At 34.3% G+C, this 18,533-nt stretch overlaps 9 protein-coding genes across 14 annotated transcripts; 4 read left to right on the top strand and 5 right to left on the bottom strand.

Annotated features, from left to right (window-relative positions):
- Positions 1-1,624: 1,624 nt before the first annotated feature.
- On the bottom strand, positions 1,625-4,625 carry LOC123004252 (H(+)/Cl(-) exchange transporter 7). Its single transcript, XM_044397422.1, has 9 exons — positions 4,417-4,625; positions 4,217-4,369; positions 3,969-4,167; positions 3,665-3,918; positions 3,436-3,613; positions 3,090-3,381; positions 2,094-3,045; positions 1,955-2,038; positions 1,625-1,901 (listed from the first exon to the last, which is right to left on the bottom strand). Exons 1-9 carry the CDS (start codon positions 4,468-4,470, stop codon positions 1,719-1,721), a joined length of 2,349 nt encoding a protein of 782 aa, XP_044253357.1. The 5' UTR covers positions 4,471-4,625; the 3' UTR covers positions 1,625-1,718.
- On the top strand, positions 4,515-6,693 carry LOC123004253 (phosphatidylinositol N-acetylglucosaminyltransferase subunit Q). Of its 2 annotated transcripts, none has more exons than XR_006412680.1 (4): positions 4,515-5,930; positions 5,978-6,170; positions 6,219-6,328; positions 6,380-6,521. XR_006412680.1 is itself a non-coding variant. In XM_044397423.1 (4 exons), exons 1-4 carry the CDS (start codon positions 4,966-4,968, stop codon positions 6,541-6,543), a joined length of 1,437 nt encoding a protein of 478 aa, XP_044253358.1. In that variant the 5' UTR covers positions 4,537-4,965; the 3' UTR covers positions 6,544-6,693. The 2 variants fall into 2 exon arrangements, 1 of the variants encoding a protein (XP_044253358.1); XM_044397423.1 differs by having other exon boundaries at positions 4,537-5,930; positions 6,214-6,328; positions 6,380-6,693.
- Positions 6,535-9,265, bottom strand: LOC123004255 (nuclear distribution protein nudE homolog). 3 transcript variants are annotated; one of them, XR_006412681.1, is made up of 9 exons: positions 9,177-9,265; positions 8,815-8,958; positions 8,612-8,765; positions 8,287-8,560; positions 8,108-8,239; positions 7,510-7,598; positions 7,290-7,378; positions 7,167-7,231; positions 6,535-7,118 (listed from the first exon to the last, which is right to left on the bottom strand). XR_006412681.1 is itself a non-coding variant. In XM_044397424.1 (8 exons), the coding sequence occupies exons 2-8, from the start codon at positions 8,913-8,915 to the stop codon at positions 7,061-7,063; spliced, it is 873 nt and encodes a 290-aa protein (XP_044253359.1). In that variant the 5' UTR covers positions 8,916-8,958; positions 9,177-9,265; the 3' UTR covers positions 6,535-7,060. The 3 variants fall into 3 exon arrangements, 2 of the variants coding, with proteins under 2 accessions (XP_044253359.1, XP_044253360.1); XM_044397424.1 differs by lacking the exon at positions 7,290-7,378; XM_044397425.1 differs by lacking the exons at positions 7,290-7,378; positions 7,510-7,598.
- Positions 9,266-9,271: 6 nt separating this feature from the next.
- LOC123004249 (citramalyl-CoA lyase, mitochondrial-like) lies at positions 9,272-10,807 on the top strand. 2 transcript variants are annotated; one of them, XM_044397418.1, is made up of 8 exons: positions 9,272-9,377; positions 9,426-9,566; positions 9,622-9,819; positions 9,864-10,050; positions 10,095-10,387; positions 10,437-10,553; positions 10,610-10,635; positions 10,685-10,797. In XM_044397418.1, the coding sequence occupies exons 1-6, from the start codon at positions 9,321-9,323 to the stop codon at positions 10,518-10,520; spliced, it is 960 nt and encodes a 319-aa protein (XP_044253353.1). In that variant the 5' UTR covers positions 9,272-9,320; the 3' UTR covers positions 10,521-10,553; positions 10,610-10,635; positions 10,685-10,797. The 2 variants fall into 2 exon arrangements, with proteins under 2 accessions (XP_044253353.1, XP_044253352.1); XM_044397417.1 differs by having other exon boundaries at positions 10,437-10,635; positions 10,685-10,807.
- A 122-nt stretch (positions 10,808-10,929) lies between these two features.
- Positions 10,930-14,447, top strand: LOC123004250 (S-adenosylmethionine mitochondrial carrier protein homolog). Its single transcript, XM_044397419.1, has 6 exons — positions 10,930-13,008; positions 13,079-13,134; positions 13,184-13,450; positions 13,507-13,629; positions 13,681-13,976; positions 14,024-14,447. The coding sequence occupies exons 2-6, from the start codon at positions 13,090-13,092 to the stop codon at positions 14,154-14,156; spliced, it is 864 nt and encodes a 287-aa protein (XP_044253354.1). The 5' UTR covers positions 10,930-13,008; positions 13,079-13,089; the 3' UTR covers positions 14,157-14,447.
- LOC123004246 (protein RFT1 homolog) lies at positions 10,932-12,866 on the bottom strand. The gene is made up of 5 exons (XM_044397413.1): positions 12,730-12,866; positions 12,481-12,683; positions 11,704-12,433; positions 11,401-11,654; positions 10,932-11,352 (listed from the first exon to the last, which is right to left on the bottom strand). Exons 1-5 carry the CDS (start codon positions 12,787-12,789, stop codon positions 10,956-10,958), a joined length of 1,644 nt encoding a protein of 547 aa, XP_044253348.1. The 5' UTR covers positions 12,790-12,866; the 3' UTR covers positions 10,932-10,955.
- On the bottom strand, positions 14,180-15,117 carry LOC123004251 (vesicle transport protein SFT2B). 2 transcript variants are annotated; one of them, XM_044397420.1, is made up of 3 exons: positions 14,966-15,117; positions 14,539-14,897; positions 14,180-14,486 (listed from the first exon to the last, which is right to left on the bottom strand). In XM_044397420.1, the coding sequence occupies exons 2-3, from the start codon at positions 14,893-14,895 to the stop codon at positions 14,358-14,360; spliced, it is 486 nt and encodes a 161-aa protein (XP_044253355.1). In that variant the 5' UTR covers positions 14,896-14,897; positions 14,966-15,117; the 3' UTR covers positions 14,180-14,357. The 2 variants fall into 2 exon arrangements, with proteins under 2 accessions (XP_044253355.1, XP_044253356.1); XM_044397421.1 differs by having other exon boundaries at positions 14,539-14,920; positions 14,966-15,107.
- Positions 15,118-15,212: 95 nt separating this feature from the next.
- Positions 15,213-16,555, top strand: LOC123004248 (nucleoporin NUP42-like). The gene is made up of 2 exons (XM_044397415.1): positions 15,213-15,417; positions 15,477-16,555. The coding sequence occupies exons 1-2, from the start codon at positions 15,339-15,341 to the stop codon at positions 16,487-16,489; spliced, it is 1,092 nt and encodes a 363-aa protein (XP_044253350.1). The 5' UTR covers positions 15,213-15,338; the 3' UTR covers positions 16,490-16,555.
- LOC123004247 (serine/threonine-protein kinase RIO3) lies at positions 16,503-18,423 on the bottom strand. The gene is made up of 3 exons (XM_044397414.1): positions 17,915-18,423; positions 16,885-17,867; positions 16,503-16,839 (listed from the first exon to the last, which is right to left on the bottom strand). Exons 1-3 carry the CDS (start codon positions 18,252-18,254, stop codon positions 16,603-16,605), a joined length of 1,560 nt encoding a protein of 519 aa, XP_044253349.1. The 5' UTR covers positions 18,255-18,423; the 3' UTR covers positions 16,503-16,602.
- Between the last annotated feature and the right edge of the window lie 110 nt (positions 18,424-18,533).

Below are 18,533 nucleotides of genomic sequence, written 5' to 3'. Positions count from 1 at the left end.
ATAAATTAAATAAATAATTTTGAATCGTTTTCAATGATAGTTACAAAACTAATAGAAAACTTAGGGCCGGTTAACAGAACGTGTTAATCGCAATTAAATTTTAATTCCCGATTAACTTGTCGTTTGTCAATGCAAAATAAATGGCAACTTAATTCGAATTAGTTTAATTTTGAATTAAATTTTCATTTCGATTTTTGTAAACCGGCTCCTAAAGGAATGTATCTTGAAACTTCGTCAAGTTTGCAAGTTGTAAATGTTTACACCCAATTTCACCCCATAAGAAATTAGTTTTCGAAAAATTCTTTCTTATCGGACATCTACATGCGCTAAGGAACATATCTTTCAAATTTCATGTTTTTATTTTCGTTTAATTGTGTACATCCAGTTTCACTCCCTTTTCTAAGGGGGTGAATAACTTTTTACTTATTATTTTTTAAAAACCTCGTCTAAATTGCTAAGGAACATATCCTCAAATTTTTTTGTTTCTATTTTAGTTTAAATATTTACACTCCATTTCACCCCCGTAGAGATTAATTTTCGAAAAATCCTTTCTTGGCGCCCCTTTAAGGAACAAATCTGAAAAATTTCATGTTTCTATTTTTGTTTAAACGTATACACCCCGTTTCACCCCATTTTTTATGGAATAAATAAGTTTAGTAATTATTAAAAAAAAATCTCGTCTTAGTACACCTTTACAACCGCTAAGTAACATATCTTCCAATTTTTTTGTTTCTATCTTTGTTTAAAAGTTTACACCCCATCTCACCCCCTTAGAGGTTGATTTTTTTAAATCCTTTCTTAGTGGACCTCTACTCCTTCTAAGGAACATATCTGCCAAATTTCATATTTCTAGCTTCAGTGGTTTAGGCTGTGCGTTGTCTGTCAGTCAGTCACGAAACTCTTTTGTATACAGGATGCGCCAGAACTCGCACCTCAGAGAAAAATGCCATGTAAGGTAACATACTAGGAACATGGAAAAAATGTTTAAAAAATTTTATCTATGAAAATTTCGAAGTTATGAGGGTTTAAAGTTTGCACTTTGACTCTATTTATTTCTGTTGGAAAAATACTTTTCCAAGTTTTTTTGCTACAAACTATTAGAAGAGGAAACAATGAAGCTGTAGCCTAAATTTTATCTCTGTTTAATGTTATTTGTGGCTTTTATTGGCAAAATTTTTGTACCTTTACTAAATAATTATAAAAAAAAAAAACATATACAAGATAATCAGTATCATTAAATAGACATAAAAAAATGCCAAATGTCAAAATTTTTTGACAGATAGAATTTCTTAGACATTTTTTCCATGTTCCTGGTATCTTATTTCTGTTGGAAAAATAATTTTCCAAGTTTTGAATTGTAACTGTGTTCAATGTTATTTGTGGCTTTTTTTGGCAAAATTTTTGACCCTTTACTAAATAATTGTAAAAAAAACATATACAAGATCATCAGTATCCTTAAATAGATTAAAAAAATGTCAAATGTCAAATTTTTTTGACAGATAGAATTTTTTTCATGTTCCTGGTATATTACCTTACTTGAAAATTTTCTCTGGGGCGCGAGTTCTGGCGCACCTGTATATAGATTGAATTTTGATCCCCAGTTGGGTTAAAGGAACAAAACAAAATGAGTAAAGTTTTTAATTAACAATAAATAAAATCATCTTTAGTCACAATTGACAACATAATTATTCGTAGTGCTATATAATACTGTAAAGTGGTCATATTTCTTTGGAAATTAGTAATTCTTCTACCCCCATGCGGCCACGATGTCTCCAAACTCTATACCGAGCCAAGTCTTTTCTTGTCACCATTCCAATAACCTCATTTGTATCATTAACAATAGGCAAATGTCGTAAACCTAGAGCTCGGAATAATCTAAACATTCGAGGAAGTGATGATGACTGAAAAGAAAACCAGATAAATGCTAATCACTTGTTAACTTTTTTAAATTTACATGGAGCACCGTATATGGTGATGGATTCATAAACGGTCTCAGATCAATAGAATAAGTTTTTTCGACTTCGGAAACACACACTTGCTAAAAACGAAAAAATCAATCAAAAAAAAAGGGAAACACACACACACTATGTTACCTCAATCGTCGGATATCTAGGATACTCATCTCTAAAAATACCCACGTTAATGTCCCCCCAAAAATCGGAATTTTCATTAAAAATCTTCTTTTTCAAAATAACAATTAATTGTGACCTTAAAATCAACCCTCTGATTCTTCCATAGGTCGTAACTTCTGATTGGTCAGTTAATGGCGGATCAACCACCGGAAATCCGTTATAACTTGTTAACTTCAACAATTCAACTATATGTCCCACATTCTCAACACATTTCAATGTGACCACCGGATGCGACATCACCTCACTGGCGTAGATATTGTGAACTAATGGTGGTGGTTCCCATGGGAGTAACGGAACACCACTGAGTTGTATAAGTGTGTCATAAATACCCTCATTGAAGAAATCTCCTGTCCATTTTGCCGCAATTAATGTCAGAATGAGTGGCAAAGCAAACGAAATATTTCCAGTTGTTTCCATTATAATAACTGTCAAACTAATTGTCATTCTTACAACGCCACCTAATTGGGCAGCTGCTCCAATCATGGCGTATTTCCCCGGATGAATGAGCACAGCATCGGGAATGATCCGAAAAAGTCCAACTGAGATAAGTCGGCCCCAGGCAGCCCCCGTGAGAAGAGTGGGGATGAAAAGGCCATTGGAAGAGGCAAGACCAAAGGTCCATGATGACAGGAAGAAATAAACGACGACGAAAAAGGCAAGTGAGGTGGCGTTGTGGGTATTTGGGGGATCATGGAAAAGAGAACGAACTGAAGCTTCGGGAGTTTGAAACCAAATGCTTGCTAGAACGTTGTATTGGCCATCTTGGCAGTATAACTGAGTTGGGTATTTCGTGGGGTCTTGCCCCAAAGGCTTGCAATCATTGAGTAAAAACATCATGAGAAAACCTAAAGTTGCACTAACAGCAGCGACTATACAAGCTTCAATTACTTTTAACCATCTTTTTCTTATATACCTAAAGGTTTTAATTACTTGTGAGTAATTTAATGTAATGATTACCTCATCCGAAAAACTGATAATTTATAATTGAAATGATTCCATAATGCCCCTAATAAGCCGCCTAAAGCCCCCATTAAGACAAAAATTGGTAATTCATACACTTCGTAACTGAAATTTTCAAATTTTCCTAAATTTAAAAGTCCAGGATAGCTCAAATCGCCAGGAACTCCATGATAAGTTGATAAAACTACGTTTAAAGTAAAGGTGCTTATCACAGAAGCGAAAAAAGTGCGCCATGTTAGGCTCTGATTCCAGAAACTTGTTCCTTCTTCTAAACTAAAAAGCACTCCGCCTAAAATTTGATGAACATTAGAGGATTTAAATAAGGAATAGGAAATTTATTTACCAACAGGGGCACCAAAAGCCGCCGAAACTCCTGCAGCGGCACCTCCAGAAACAAAATCTCGTTTTTCGTGATCTTCTCGAAAATATTTAAATATTTTGAAATCTCGGTTAAATGTTGTACTTTTTCCTTGCGAAAGTCCAGCTGCGACAACAGCTCCTGAGTGAATCATTGGTCCTTCCTTAAAAATTTTGTATAATTTTTTAATTTTAAATTGCACAAAATAAATTACTTTGCCTCCAGCCAAACCACCAACGACTGAACATACAACTCCTACACTTTTTACAAATAGTGTTTTTATACGAACAACTCGGGGTATTTTAACCCCATTTAGGTAACATTTGACTTGAGGAATTCCACTACCAGAAGCAATAGGTTCAACATAGGCAACTAGGATTGAGCCTATTAGGACCGGGATTACGTTATATAGGACCCAGAAGAAGTAAGGGATGTGGAGTTTTCCCTGTGTAACATATTCGTCTACAGCTAGAATTTGTTACAATTAAATGAAATAGTTGAAAAATAGTAATTATTACATTTGCTTAATGAGGCATATTTCAGTTGTGACAATTCCTCTATTGATATATCTATGGCACAAGCAATTAACGCGGTTACCATTCCAATCAGGAGGAAAATAAACCATCTTGCTAAATTTTTTTTCACAATAAATCTATAACCCTTTTTTCTCTCCTCATCTAAAAATAAATAATTCTCACACGTGTCATAATCAAGGCTCTAAAAAAAGTCCAGTAGTAATATATTGCGATAAAATGTCGTAATTTACTTCATATTTGGCCGATAACACATTCAAAGACCCCGTTTCAATTTTTTCAGAACTACTTTGCACTCTCCTTCTGATTGACGATAACAATTCGGTATTTTCAGGCTCAGTCACAATCAACTCCTCTTGACTTAACGAATTAACCGATGGCAAATTCTGTAAACCCCCATAATGATTTTTATCATCCTTATCAGGAAACTTACCCTAAATCTAGTGGGTCGAATTTCACCATCCCCATTAGCCCCACTTTCGCTCATTCTCTCAGTTTAGAAAATCTAATACGCATTATAATAAAATGTAGAACAATGCTGTGTTACGAAATGAATCATCTGCGATAAAAACGTAATTCATCCTTTACATTCTTCCAAGAAATTAAACGTCATTGAAAACATGTGCTGTCAAAATGGTGTCAATTTCGCCCAATTAAATGACGTGATTGTGTCACGTGCACAAACAAAAACATATGTCTTTGACAGTTTGAGGTTAAGGATGGTGAAAAATATCTTCATTTTTGTGCCAAATTCGCTCATTCTGAATAAAAGTGGCTATTTGGAGGGTTTATAATAAAATGTAGAACAATTCTTTGTTACGAAATGAATCATCTGCGATAAAAACGTAATTCATCCTTTACATTCTTCAAAGAAATTAAACGTCATTGAAAACATGTGCTGTCAATTTGGACCAATTAAAAAGACGTGATCGTGTCACGTGCTCAAACAAAAACATATGTCTTTGACAGTTTGAGGTTAAGGATGGTGAAAAATATCCTCATTTTTGTGCCAAATTCGCTCATTTTGAATAAAAGTGGCTATTTGGAGGGTTTCCGGCAAGAATACGATGAATGTGAAGCTTATTACATCACAAGCGATGTCACGGTTAAACACACCGAAAATGTTATCGGTTTTTTGGGCAATGATGTGACCAAAGTGAAAAATATTGACTTTAAAGCCGTTCATATTGACACGACTTCAAAAATTAGTTTATTAAATTTTGGGAATTCAGCTAATTTGAGTTTGGTGAGAATCGTATACGATTTTGGGGCTTTTCGGGACTGTGATGATTTGGACTATGAGGACGAGTATGGGGTACATTTTAAGTTTTTGCGGAGTCATTTGAGAAAACCAAGGTGGAGAAATGAAGAAAACGGCCGGAAGAACACCCTTACTTGCATTATTGCCATTTTAGATTGGTTGTTGCAATTTTTGAATAAATTCAAATTAGTGTGGGCTTATTCAGCTACGATTTCACATTTTTGTGATAACTTAAACGAATTTAAGTGGTTTTTTGCCGAAGTTAATAAAGAAAAACGAATGTCACCCAGAATTGGGAATTTTATTTTAGCAAAATTGGTTGATTTAGCATTGGGGATTATTCTATTACGAATTTTTATACACAATGAAGATTTGATCGTAAATTTTATTGATAATATTAGAGAGACTTTAATTTACAATTTTCGTCACCTTTTAATCTATCTCATGGGGTCTCCTATCGGTTTAAAATTAAATTATGCTTTCAATAAATCATTGGGTAGATTTTTCTTTTATCACATTTCGTTATGGAGAGTGTTTTTGTTTACAATGCAACCTTTTGTCAAACAATATTTCAAATTCCTAGTTTTGCCGGGAACGTTTGGATTTTCTTATCAAATAGCAATGCTTTCGGACCTTATTTCAATTGCAACTTTTCATGTTTATTGCATTTATGTCTATGCCGCAAGGTAAGTTACCATTTTTGTTAAATATTTCTCAACAAAAACTATTTTAGACTGATTTATTTGCAACTGAAGGGCTTATTATCACTGTGGCGCCTTTTTATTGGCCGCAAATATAACCCATTACGGGCCAGAGTTGACTCTTGTCAGTATTCGCAACATCAATTGTTTATTGGAACTTTGGGGTTCACAGTATTATTGTTTCTATTGCCCACTACAACTCTTTATTACACCGTTTTTGTGATTGTAAGATTGGAAAAAAAAATTTTTTTGTATTTTTGTAATTTAGTTTAGGTTGGCGATAATGATTGTTGAGGAAATTTTGCTACGATTTCGTTATTTGCTGCAGTGTTTTCCAATTTATATTTTTATTCTGTGGGTTCTCAAATCACCCAAAATGTCAGGTTGTGTAACTCAAAATATTTTTAACGCCATTTCAAATGGATTATTTCCAGGTCCTGTGTGTTTGAAATGGAGGAAATCTAAAAATGGAATTATGACACTTGAGGCTTATTTAAAAATATTACCTTTGACAAGTTTGCAAACTTTCGCTCCTAATACGAAAAAATCAAGGACGACTCTATCATGGAGTAAAATTTTCACAGGTGTATTACTTTAACTGATTTATTCGTATCCTGTTAGACAATAATAAATATTTGCACCTTAAATAATGGAATATACAATTAAAAATATAAAATTTGTACCTAATTATTAGTAATTGAATAAATTAACAAAACGCAAAACCCGTTTTAAATTAATCTATTAACTATGTGAAAAAATATATTTCGGGAAATTGAGGGTAAAAAAATCTTAATTTACGTCATTTACTGACGTAAACAAGTTTTAAAAGGGAGACAAAACCAGTCACACGCTATTCACAATGATATTTACATACATATTAAAGGAATTGTAACTAAGCGGAAAAACATGACCTAACTAGCAAAATTATCACCAAAAATTACTTACAAAATGTTAAAGGAACTACTGACTTAAATAATATCACCAAGTAATGAGATAAGATCACTTTTTCGCTCGATATATATTTTATACGTACATAAAACAGAAAATTAAATCAATAATACTGGACATGGAGTTTTTGTTTTTAAGCCAGACGTACCTAAAACACCTATTAATTCTCATTTTGATAAACCTTGAATGCTTGGTGCCGGACTGTTTTTCGCCGAATGTCGACTCCTGAAATTCAAGTTTGAATTATTTATTTTCTATTAATTTTTAAATCACCTTAAATCACTGGATCCGATATCCCTGTAATCGTATCGACTCTTCTCCAATCTGCGTTCTAGACCCTATAAAAAACAATTTATTAAAATCACGAAAATTAAAAAATTGAAGCCCCCTTCGCACCTCGGTGTGGTATTGGTGGGATTAACGGCCGTTGGCGGACAAACTGTACATTTATATCGACCACATTGTGAACAAAGGAAACGAGACAGCTGGAAGCAACACATAAACGTGCATACACATGCAGGCTACCAACAAAATAACGAAAAACATGATCTAACCCAAAAACCGCGAAGCGACTACAACCCCAATGTGCACATTTTTATTTATTTATTAAACTTACCCCGACTTTTCGGATTAGATCACTAACGATGTTCAAAGCCATTACGCGAGATGCTGGTGTTATGGAGGCTTGATAGGGTATCTGATCTTCTGGAAAAATAACAGGAGACAAATGGGTGGTTAGTAATGTGAGATAACACAAGGGTAATAATAATTTAAAAAAAAACACATTTTTCATGGCCACATTGGGATATAATTTTTTCCGTATCCGTCACTTATCGATTGTTTTGTTTAGTCAATGATTCACGAAACATCCTTGATTTCCTAATAGATTTTCCATGAAACAACGAATTATTATCGTCACACTTTCGAGTAAAAATAAAAAAATTACAGGGATCTGCAACAAGCAATTGGATGCAACAAGACTCAAAAAATGTAAATGAAAATCGTTATTACATTGAAAAAAATAATTTATTTCTAGTTAAACATCAAACATATACAATCAGTCAAACTAATCACAGTTGAGTCTTGTTACTATCGTGGATGAAAATTAATGTTAATTTTATCGATTAAGTGCACTTAATTAGTATGAGTTTATTTCATTTTGCGTATACGGCGCATGAGCAAACGCAATGTCTTACTGAATCGATTTGTCTTACTTTTAATTGGGGTGGTTTGAGTCTCGATTTCTTTAAGTCTGTTTGAGTCAACAATAGGCATTGATCTAAATCCGTTGACGGGTCGTTCATTATCTAGGGATTTTTCCTTCACTAGGAGTTCCTGTTTCAGATCTGTAACAATTGAGTTAAAATTTTGAGTGAGTTGGGTAAGTTTATACCTCTAGTTTCATCAGCCAATCGCTGAAGTTTTTCTTTGAGACTCTCTTTTTCGTCGATTTCCGACTCAAGAATCGCGTTTCGTTCAATGGCATTGTGGAAAGCCGTCTCAATACCTGCGATTGATTCCTCAATAATCCGTCGTGACCGCTCAAGGTCGTCGTTTTTCTGTTCGAGTTCACGTATGTAGCGCGACATTTCGCCTTTTCCTTTCGTAAAGTTCTCGATTTCGGTTTGATAGGATTGATTTTGTTTATTGCTCTGATCTAATTTTACCTATTTTTTTTTTTTTAAATTATCACAGTGACTCACATAATTGTTACTTACTCTAAGTGATTCTATTTCATTGAAAGCTCTATTATTTGCCAGAGTTAATTCTTTGATTTTCTTCTCGTTTTGCTCAATTGTAGCCTCATATTCACGTTCCAATTGTTGAGATTCGCTGACGAATTCATCTGATTCTTTTTGTAAACGATCAATGCTGGAATTTCAATTATTAACATAAGTGACACATGGGGGCTATAACATACTCATCCAAGTATTGCGTCGCAAGGTTTTTCCAATACTCCACCTCTTCATCTTTGTTCTCAAAAGTAGGTTGGTCACCTTTACTGATTTCTTTTCGATTCATTTTTAATTACAAGATTATCACATCAAACAGTCTTCACCTGCAACTATTCAGAATCGTTAATTTTCATATATGGGTCGATGTCATATGTTTATAATCGAAATTTGGCTAAAATTTATGGCCTTGTCAACTCTAGGTAAATATGAGTCATCGTGACCAACGACTCGCTTTTTATTGATACAAAAGCAATGTTACACATATAATCACTTTTAATTAACACAATTATAAGAAAAAATTTGCTAAATGAGGGCAATAAACACTTACAATCGCTTATAAAAAGAGCAACAGATTTTTTTTAAACTACCATATTATTGACAAAATGGCGTCGTAATGTCGGTAACGAAGTCAGTTTATTTACCGACTGACATAACCTGTTATTTATTTATTTTTTTGTAATTAATTGTAAAAATGTTGCGAAATTACGTAAAACCTCTCTTAAAGTCTGTGATTGTTGACACAATCAAGGTGAACACTTTGATAAAAGCGTCAAATGGTAAATTAGGTGTTTTTTAGGCCCCAATTCGATATTATACACCTCGGAGGGCTCTAATGTATGTCCCTGGTGACGATCTTAAGAAAATCCACAAAGCGTTTCTTTTAGATGCCGATTGTATTGTTTTGGATTGTGAAGATGGTGTTGCAGTGAATAAAAAAGTGATTTTAATAATAAGCTAACTTTCGGATTATAAAAATGATAAGAGGGTTGTAGGTGCAAGCACGTATTAATATTAGAGAAATTCTTGATAAAGGCAAACCACAAAGAAAACGCCCTTATGACTTTGCGGTCCGCATTAATTCATTTGCTTCTGAACTAATTAAAGACGATTTAAGTGTCTTAGTAACTGGCAAGAATTTGCCAAATACAATTTATTTACCAAAAGTTGAATGTGTAGAACATTTAGAAATGGTAAAGTAACAATTCTGATGCTTTTTTAATTTAACAAAACTTAGTTTTCAGCTTATTTAAATGAATACATAAAAACTAAAAGCAAAATTGGTTTAATAATGGCAATTGAGTCAGCTTTTGCTTTAGTCAAGGTGGTAGATATATGTAAAGCTGCCAGAAAAATGTCTGAGATTTGTAAATTTACCCCAGTGGCACTTTTATTCGGAAGTGATGATTTTTGTGCTAGCATTGGTAATTTTTTTAATTTTTGCACACATAAGAATAATTTCTCGTAGGTGCTAAAAGAACTGAATCATCATTTGAAGTAACTTACGCGCGTCAAAAAATTGTAACTGTAGCTAAAGCCTTCAATTTACAAGCCATTGACATGGTTTATATCAAATATAAAGACCCTGAAGGTTTAAAAACACAAGCAGAACAAGGGGCACAATTAGGCTTTTCTGGCAAGCAAGTTATACACCCGGACCAAATTGATATCACACAGAAGGCTTTTATGCCGAGTCCTGATCAAATTAAATGGGCCCAAGACATTCTAAATGCTTTTTATAAACACCAAAATGAGGGCAAAGTTTGTAGCCCCCCAAAAAATTAATTTTATGTTAATTAATCATTTTAAGGGCGCTTTTAGCTACAAAGGGCAAATGATCGACATGCCGACTGTGAAACAAGCTCAAAATATCGTAGATTTAGCAAACGAATGATTTTAAATAAGTAGGGGAATTTTTACTTTTAAGGTTGGTACCTCCTAACTGTCATTTTTTTTTCATTAATAATTTCAACAATGGAAAAGCATTTAGATAGAGTGATGGATGAGGTGTAAGTAAGAATAAAGCCCCCTTGCAATATTTCTGATTGGTTTTGTTAGGATGAACCGGCCGGGAGTTTTCGGTTGTGTTTTCGTTGACCGTCAAGGCTTGTGTTTGGGGGCGAAGGGCAAAGCCTCGACTGAGAGCGCTGGCCTAATCGCTGCGATAGCTGAACAAGCCGCTAAACTCGAGCCCCATAATGGGGACCCTATCATTAAACTTGAAAGTGATAACAAGGACTGTCTCATATTTAGACCTACAACTACAGGGACTGTGACTGCTGCTGTTTACAAGAATAAAATAGAATAGGTGTTTAATTTTTTTATTAAATTAGTCATTTTTTATCGACATTCGACGTTTATATTTGTCATAACCCAACTTGAGGACTGATTTGTTGTCAATGGCCCAGACTGCAACACTTGAAAGAAAAAATAAAGCTCCTATTAAAATATGAATGATGAGGGAGGAAATTAACGATTCTGATGTTTTAGTGGCGACTCCTGAGACAACCAGAATTAAAAGGAATTTTTTGCTGGGGATTAAACCTTCAAGAGGTTTGTAAATCGTCCCCTTGTATTTTTTATTGATATAAATGAGGCTGTGAGTAATACGCGCTAACATATTTACGCAATTGGCTAAAATAAATCCAACTGGCCCCAATACGTTAGTAAGGACGTAAGAAATAACCAAAAAACTTATTGAAAATAGCACCATAATGTAATTGTACCTGAAAAAAAAACTAGAGTTATTTCGTTTCCTGTATTTTACTACTTACTTGTCTAATTGTTTATTATTCATTGTCGCAAAAACGTAGCCCTCTGTGACCCCATTTATTGCAAGTAAAACTATTGCAAAACTGTGAAAACGTAACAACGTTACTGGCAAAGTGTTTTCAACTAATTTTTTGCCCCCATAGAGATAAAGTAAAGTGTGACTATAACTTTGGCCAAAAACAACAACAATGAGGCCAATACTTGTCACAATATTGCACAAGTGGCTTAAGACATTTGCTGATTCGGAAATATTTCTCTGAAAATGATTAATTAGTTTCATTTAATATTAATTAAGTTACAATTACTTGATCTTGTTTGTCTACAGGTTCGTCTCGTTTAATCATTTGCGTAAAATAAAAGTATGCACTTTCTTCAATTGGTCGAAAAATAAATCTCGCAGCTAAACTTCCTAGATTATTTACAATATCATACATTGATTGTTGACTGAAAGTCAACACTGGGGAGACTGTCATTACGTAACGTTCTCCTTCAGTTAAAATCTGTTTGATGATTGATTGTTTGGCAAAACTGATTGTTAAAAGACACAAGTCTTGGTTTAGAATTCTCTCGCTGTTTTTCATAATTCCGGGGAAAAACTCCATTATGGAAGAAAATGGAAAGTCGTTCATGTCCATGAAAAGACTACTTTTAAGAGCGATCCCTGCTTTGACTAGATTCAACCGCGTTATGTACCAAAAGAAAAACCCGTAATAAGACAGACATAAAATTATAGCTGACCCTAGCTGTGCTATTGAAAATGCATTAATAGCATCATTTGGGTGCTTCACAACTATGAAAACAAAAATGACCGTTCTAGAAACAATATAAATTGTCTCAAGGACAACTTTTAATTTGACAAAACAGTAACTTTGGGCCACAAGAACCACATTTTGGGTCATCTGCTCTATTATACATGACAGAGCGATGGAGTAACAGCCGAGTCTATATTGACTAATATAAATATCATCAGTGGGGCTTAAGACATTGATCCAAATGTATACTAAAACCAAACTCAGGCATGCCGTGATAGGAACACTGTAAGTGTTGTAATGAATTCACGTTTTATGTTATGGGGCACTTACGAAAGCCAAATTTGGTTTATAACTTGCGCCCAATTGTGTGATTTGGTGTCTGTAAGACACGCTTTCATTAGGGGCTCATGTGACAAGAACAGAATGGTTGATTCGAGGAGAAGCAACCGGACATTCATTATTCCAAGTACTTCCTGACCCACAGTTCGAATTATGAATGCATTTAAGACAAAAGTAATACATCGGAAGAGAATCTGAAAATTTGGGGTTAGGTATATATAAGTTAAAATTTCAAACTACTTGAAAAATAATGCTGAATGATGCATTCTGGACACTACTTTTCAATATATTTCGCCCCATTTTGTAATTTCTTCTTATCGTGTTTACATTTTTAGGTTATGACAGATGTGAGGTTATGTTACATAATCAGTCATGATTTAAACCGTTTGAATTTTATAAATATTAGTAATTTGTAATATTGATGTTATTATAAAAAAATTAGTATGTTATCACATTAAATAACTGGTTCAAAGGTTGTTAGGTGTTGTTTAAGTTTTGTTGTGAATGAAAATCTTTAAGGTGAATAAAAGCCGATTTTCTGACTTAATTATACAAAATTTTGTATTTATTTAATTTAATTTTTTTGTAGATATTTAGACAATGTTGAGTCAAGAAGAGAAAAACATGTATTTATCATCATTGTTTGTGAGTTGTTATGCAACCAACAATACGTAAATTTAAATTTTGTATATAGGGTGGCGCAATTGGGGGGTTAGTGGTTGATGTCGTTTTATTTCCTCTCGATACATTAAAAACACGTCTTCAGTCAGGCTTAGGTTTTAGAAAATCGGGTGGATTTTCAGGGATTTACAAAGGTATCGGCCCACAAGCTGTCGGGAGTGCCCCACAAGCGGCATTTTTTTTCCTCACTTATGAAAGTTTTAAATATTATATTGAGCCTCAAGTCGGGCCCCATTCCTTGCCTTTAGTTTACATGACTGGTGCTTCAATTAGCGAAGTTGTACGTTTTTTAATTTCATCATGGCAATGAAATATAGTTTTTTATTGTAATTTTAGATTGCTTGTCTTATTCGAGTCCCCATGGAAGTCGTCAAGCAAAGGCGTCAAATTACTACAAATCACAAACACACATCTTTGCGTATTCTAAAACACGCAATTAAATCTGAAGGTATCATAAATGTGAGTAAAAAGTTTGCTTCATTATGATTATTTAACACTGAGTGGTTTCAGGGGTTGTATAGAGGCTTTGGCTCAACGATAATTCGAGAGGTTCCATTTTCGTTGATTCAATTTCCAGTACTTGAATATCTCAAATCGACTTATAGGATAAAATTCAAAAATAATATTCCGTTAGAGTCTTGGGAGGTTGCGAATTGTGGGGCTATCGCTGGAGGGTTTGCAGCTGCCCTAACAACCCCTTTAGACGTAGCTAAAACTCGAATTATGTTAGCTGATAAGAAAACAGCTGAGAAAATGCGTGTCAGGACTGTATTGAAACAGATTTATCGTGAACAAGGAATCAAAGGGTAAAAAAAATTAACATTGAGTGTCTCATTTGATTTTTTGTTTGCAGGCTGTTTGCGGGATTTGCACCACGAGTTTTGTGGATAACACTTGGAGGTTACGTATTTTTTGGAATGTACGATTTTTCAAAAAATTTTTGCAATGATTATTTGTTAGACTCAGAGTTTGAGATAAATAGGTGATTTTCAGTTAAATTGGTTTTAAATCAGTTAAATACTTTAATTTTTTCTAAACATTACCTACATTTAAATTAGCAACAATTTACATTTGTATAAAGTATCAAAATAAATACAGTAGTGGATGGGTCCAACTGACACAAATTACATTATAAAAAATATGTAAATACTTTCCAAATTTATACATTTATATTTTTAATTGACTAATCAACCGACACATGCTATGAAAGTCTTTTTTACGGCATCCCTTGCATAAGGTATGTATGACAAAGAGTACCAAGTCATTGCTAATGACTGTATTATTATAAAAATAAGGGCCAAGAGCGCATTGTGTAACTAAAAAAATAAGAATTAAGTTAAAAACAAGTGTTAATAATGAATCACTTACCGCAAGAGCAGAAACTAGTGTTAAAATAAAAGAGGCTATTACAAGACCAGTTGCAATAGCTCGACTTGAGGCAAACATTTTTTTGATTTGATTGCAAGGTCCCATCAAAAAACACGTACTTGCCATTGATAAAATATTCCCCAATGTATAAAAGATGGCAAACACTGTCAAGCCCCCTCGTAAAAATAAGGCAAAAGATCCAAGAAAGGATAAAAGTATTCCAAGGATGAAACAGAATAGAAATGCTTTCAGTCTTGTGGACCAACTCAGAGTTGTTGTTTCGTTTAATTGTGACATTATTCCGCTTTCTTCGTCTGGAGAGTCATTACCTCCAAGCACTCGACGCAGTTTATCCATACCTTTGTTTATTTTTGTTGGTTTGCTACCAGTGAGAGAATTTGTTGATAAATTTACGTGTTTCACTCACCTTTGAATCAGATTGGTTTCGATACGCTTATCAGTGATAAGAGATGATTTTTATAAAATTATCTGCGGAAACGGGTTTGAGAATGCAACAGGTTAAAAAGTTTCGTGTTACAATTTTGACGTTTTGATTAGGTTGGTACGCGTATATTATTGGTTGCATAATTATACATTTTTAAGTTGATTTTTGACTTTATTATTATAAATAGTTTTAATACTTTGGCACAATAGTTTTTTTGATTATTTTTCTAATTAGTAATTAATAGTGTGGCATTTTTTGCCATTTATGTGCCAAATTTGTATTTTTGTGTTGGCAGCGCTGGAACTAAAGATTGCATAACCTCAATTTTTAAATTTATTGTTTTCCGTTTTTTGCAATGGTTATGTGCAAGTATTTTTTGCAAGGGACTTGTAGATTTGGTGAAAATTGTAAATTCGAACATCAAATTAATACAGGTATGTACATTTTTCATTATTTGGGTGAATTTTTGACTAATTATAAAAAATTGCCTTAGATCACAGTTACGCCGGCTCTCAGTCGGTTTTAGTCCAAAATTATGCAAATAAGCCGGCCCAGAATGCGTCCACTGTTGATACAAACACTTTGGTGAAAGCAGTAGTGAATGATATGACTTCTGCAGAGAAGGGTGGTCAATGGCTGTTATCGTCGTACTCCCCATTTCGTGACAAGCCCCATTTTCCCGGTTTTGAGGATTACAGCATGGAAGAAATTAGGTATTTATTTTACGAATCGGCTAAAAACGGCACTGTTGAACAATTTAAGCAAAATTTACAAATGATGTTACAACAAGCAATAATGAAAATCAAAGCGTTGCAAAACCCGTCACCTGATGTCGTTAACATATTAAAAAATATCTACAATACTCCACCTTCAAATTCACTAAACACCAATCAAACGTCAAATTCCATTTTTGGGGGCTCACAGTCACAGCAAAAAACAACTTTTGGGAATACAACTCCGCCCCAAACACAGAGTATTTTTGGTGGTAACAAAACTCCCAGCCCGATTTTTGGAGGACAACAGAATTCGATTTTTGGTGGGGCCCAACAAAATTCGATTTTTGGGGCGACACAGACACAAGCTCAAATTAGTCCATTTAGGCAAAATGCGCAAAGTACCTTCCAACAGGCCCAAAGTAGTCATTTATTTGGGGCACCACAACCAACCCCCACAACTAGCCATTTCCAGAGTGGTCATCCATTTGGGGCACAACAAACCCACTCAACTGGCAATCAATTTACGACACAACAGCCCCAATTTGGGGTTACACAACCAAGCAATAAACCAGCATTTCAACATACTCAAAATATTTTTGGCAATTTTGGAATGCAACAGCAACAAAATATGTTTGGTGGAGCGTCTCAGACTAAACCAAATGCAGATTTTTATTCGAAATTGGAAGATTTGACTGAAGAAGAGATTAAATGGTTTCAAAGTGATGATTTAGACGTGATGAAAATACCGGAAAAGCCGCCAACTTATGAAATGTGTTTCAATGTGCAATAATCAAAATTTACTGTTTTGATGAGATGAATAACAAATTTAATAAACCAATATTTTTCACGTATTTAACACAAAATTAACAAGTTCGCAATGAATTAATTTTTAAAATGAGTAAACTAGGCTAACGGTGCGTCAACTAATTTAGGAGTTTGCAAGTTTTCTTTCGATTTTTCCCATCCTTTATCAAAATCAAAAACCGATTCGATTCCCGGTTTATCAACAAGATGAGGTTTCATTTTGAATGTTTCTTGTAATTGAAGTAATTCTTTTTTCTCATCGTAATTATAACCTGTTATAGATTTGAAAAGTTCTTGAGGGGTTGCAACATTGGACACTTTTTTCTTTGAAAAGAACTGGAAATAAAAATGTACTTAATGTAGCTTTGTGCATTTACTTACATTTGCGATATTGTTGCAATCTCTCATGAGAAAATAAAATGCATTTTCGTGCGATGGCAACACAGCTTGACTAACATCAATAAAGTAGCACTGTCCTTGATGCCACAAAATATTGTATTCAGATAAATCGGCATGAATTAATTCAGCTGTTGAAAAAAGCATCTTCATGGCCTCAACAACTTGTTCATATGCTAAAATATAGTCAGTTTCATCCATTATTGCGTCTTTTAATTTAGGTGCAGGTTTATTATTCTCTCCAATAAATGACATAACAAGGACGTGTTTTTTCAACACTACAACTTCCGGGCATGGAATATTCGCATTTTTCAATCTTTTCAAATTGTGCATTTCTTTCTCGGCCCATAAGTGAACAGTCTTCCTCGCCGTTTGATTCCCCATACGTCCTTTAAACCTATGATCGTCTTTTATGTATTTATCTCGTTGTTTGAATTCAGATAGAGTTGTTTTGAAGACTTTAATCGCACATTCGGGCGGAAGGGGGCCCTCTGTATAATTGACATTAGCATCGGCGTGAAGTATCACCGCTTCTTTACCGATACTAATAACACCGTTGACGTTATCGAGAATTTCCTGTTGGATTATTTTATAAATGAGGAGACGTGTGTACTCATCTAGACCGAATTCTTGAGTCGCGCGGTCTTCTTTCTTATCGCGGACTTTTTGTCGGCGTGATTCTTCGTTTTGTGAGTGGCGTTTCAAACTGTTGAAGACTTTGTTGGAAAGTTTCAGATCGAAATTTTCGCCATCGCCTGTGTGAAAATCAGGGGGAAAGGATAGTAATTTACAGGCGTTTTTTCGGCCGCTCATTGTAACGTCATGTTTGGTGACCATGAGACCGTTTTGCATTTTGTAGCCACAAGGAGGGATCGAATCAAATTGTCTTTGGAGGGTGTCGAAACGGTCCCAGTCGCGTCGGTCGCGAATATCGATGATTTCTTCTTGTTCAGAATCACTCTCGAAATCTACAATTCACAAAATTATTAAACCACAATAACAAATTTAGTTCTACCGAAATTATGAGGTGTGCGGCGGTAATTCTCAAAGGAAATCGATACTTTTGACGCCCCGTTATACTTCTCCTCTGTGCGTCTCAAATTCTCGTCGTATTCCTTATCAAATTGCATCTGGAGCATTCGTGCTATCACAGCATCTGATTCACAAGTGTCGTCAACCCCAGAATCCAGAACTTCAGCAGGGGCTGTTTTCTCGTCTTGTTTCAATGAGGGTACAAACATTTCGGCGTATTTCTTGTCTTCTTTTGCTTGTAATTCACGTGCGACTTGTTCAGACATGATTTCTTCAAAGTTGACGGGTTCAACGTTTTCCATTTTGGCCCAAGGACAAGTCATGGTTGTTGCTCTACTACTAACTTTCTTTTCAAACTAAATGAAAGAGATCACAATTCGAAAATTTATATATTTCTATGAACTAATATTGTGCAATGAAATGAAAATGGATGTTATTTTTTTCTGTGGAAGACTTGACAAGTGACAAGTGACAATTTATATTTAGTTTTGCCAACCTAAGTAATTTACAAAACTGTTGCTGCTGTCTGGTGAAATGTCACCATATTTGGTGATTTTTATACTACATAGTTTCATGATTTGGTGAAAACTTGTAAAAATTCT

This window comes from Tribolium madens, unplaced genomic scaffold (assembly GCF_015345945.1).
Source record: "Tribolium madens isolate multiple individuals breed KSU strain unplaced genomic scaffold, Tmad_KSU_1.1 Scaffold_1;HRSCAF=32;Tcas5.2_LG8, whole genome shotgun sequence".
In the NCBI taxonomy this organism is placed as follows: domain Eukaryota; kingdom Metazoa; phylum Arthropoda; class Insecta; order Coleoptera; family Tenebrionidae; genus Tribolium; species Tribolium madens.
Note: the sequence above shows the minus strand (reverse complement) of the source record. Positions and strands in the feature narration are given on the sequence as shown.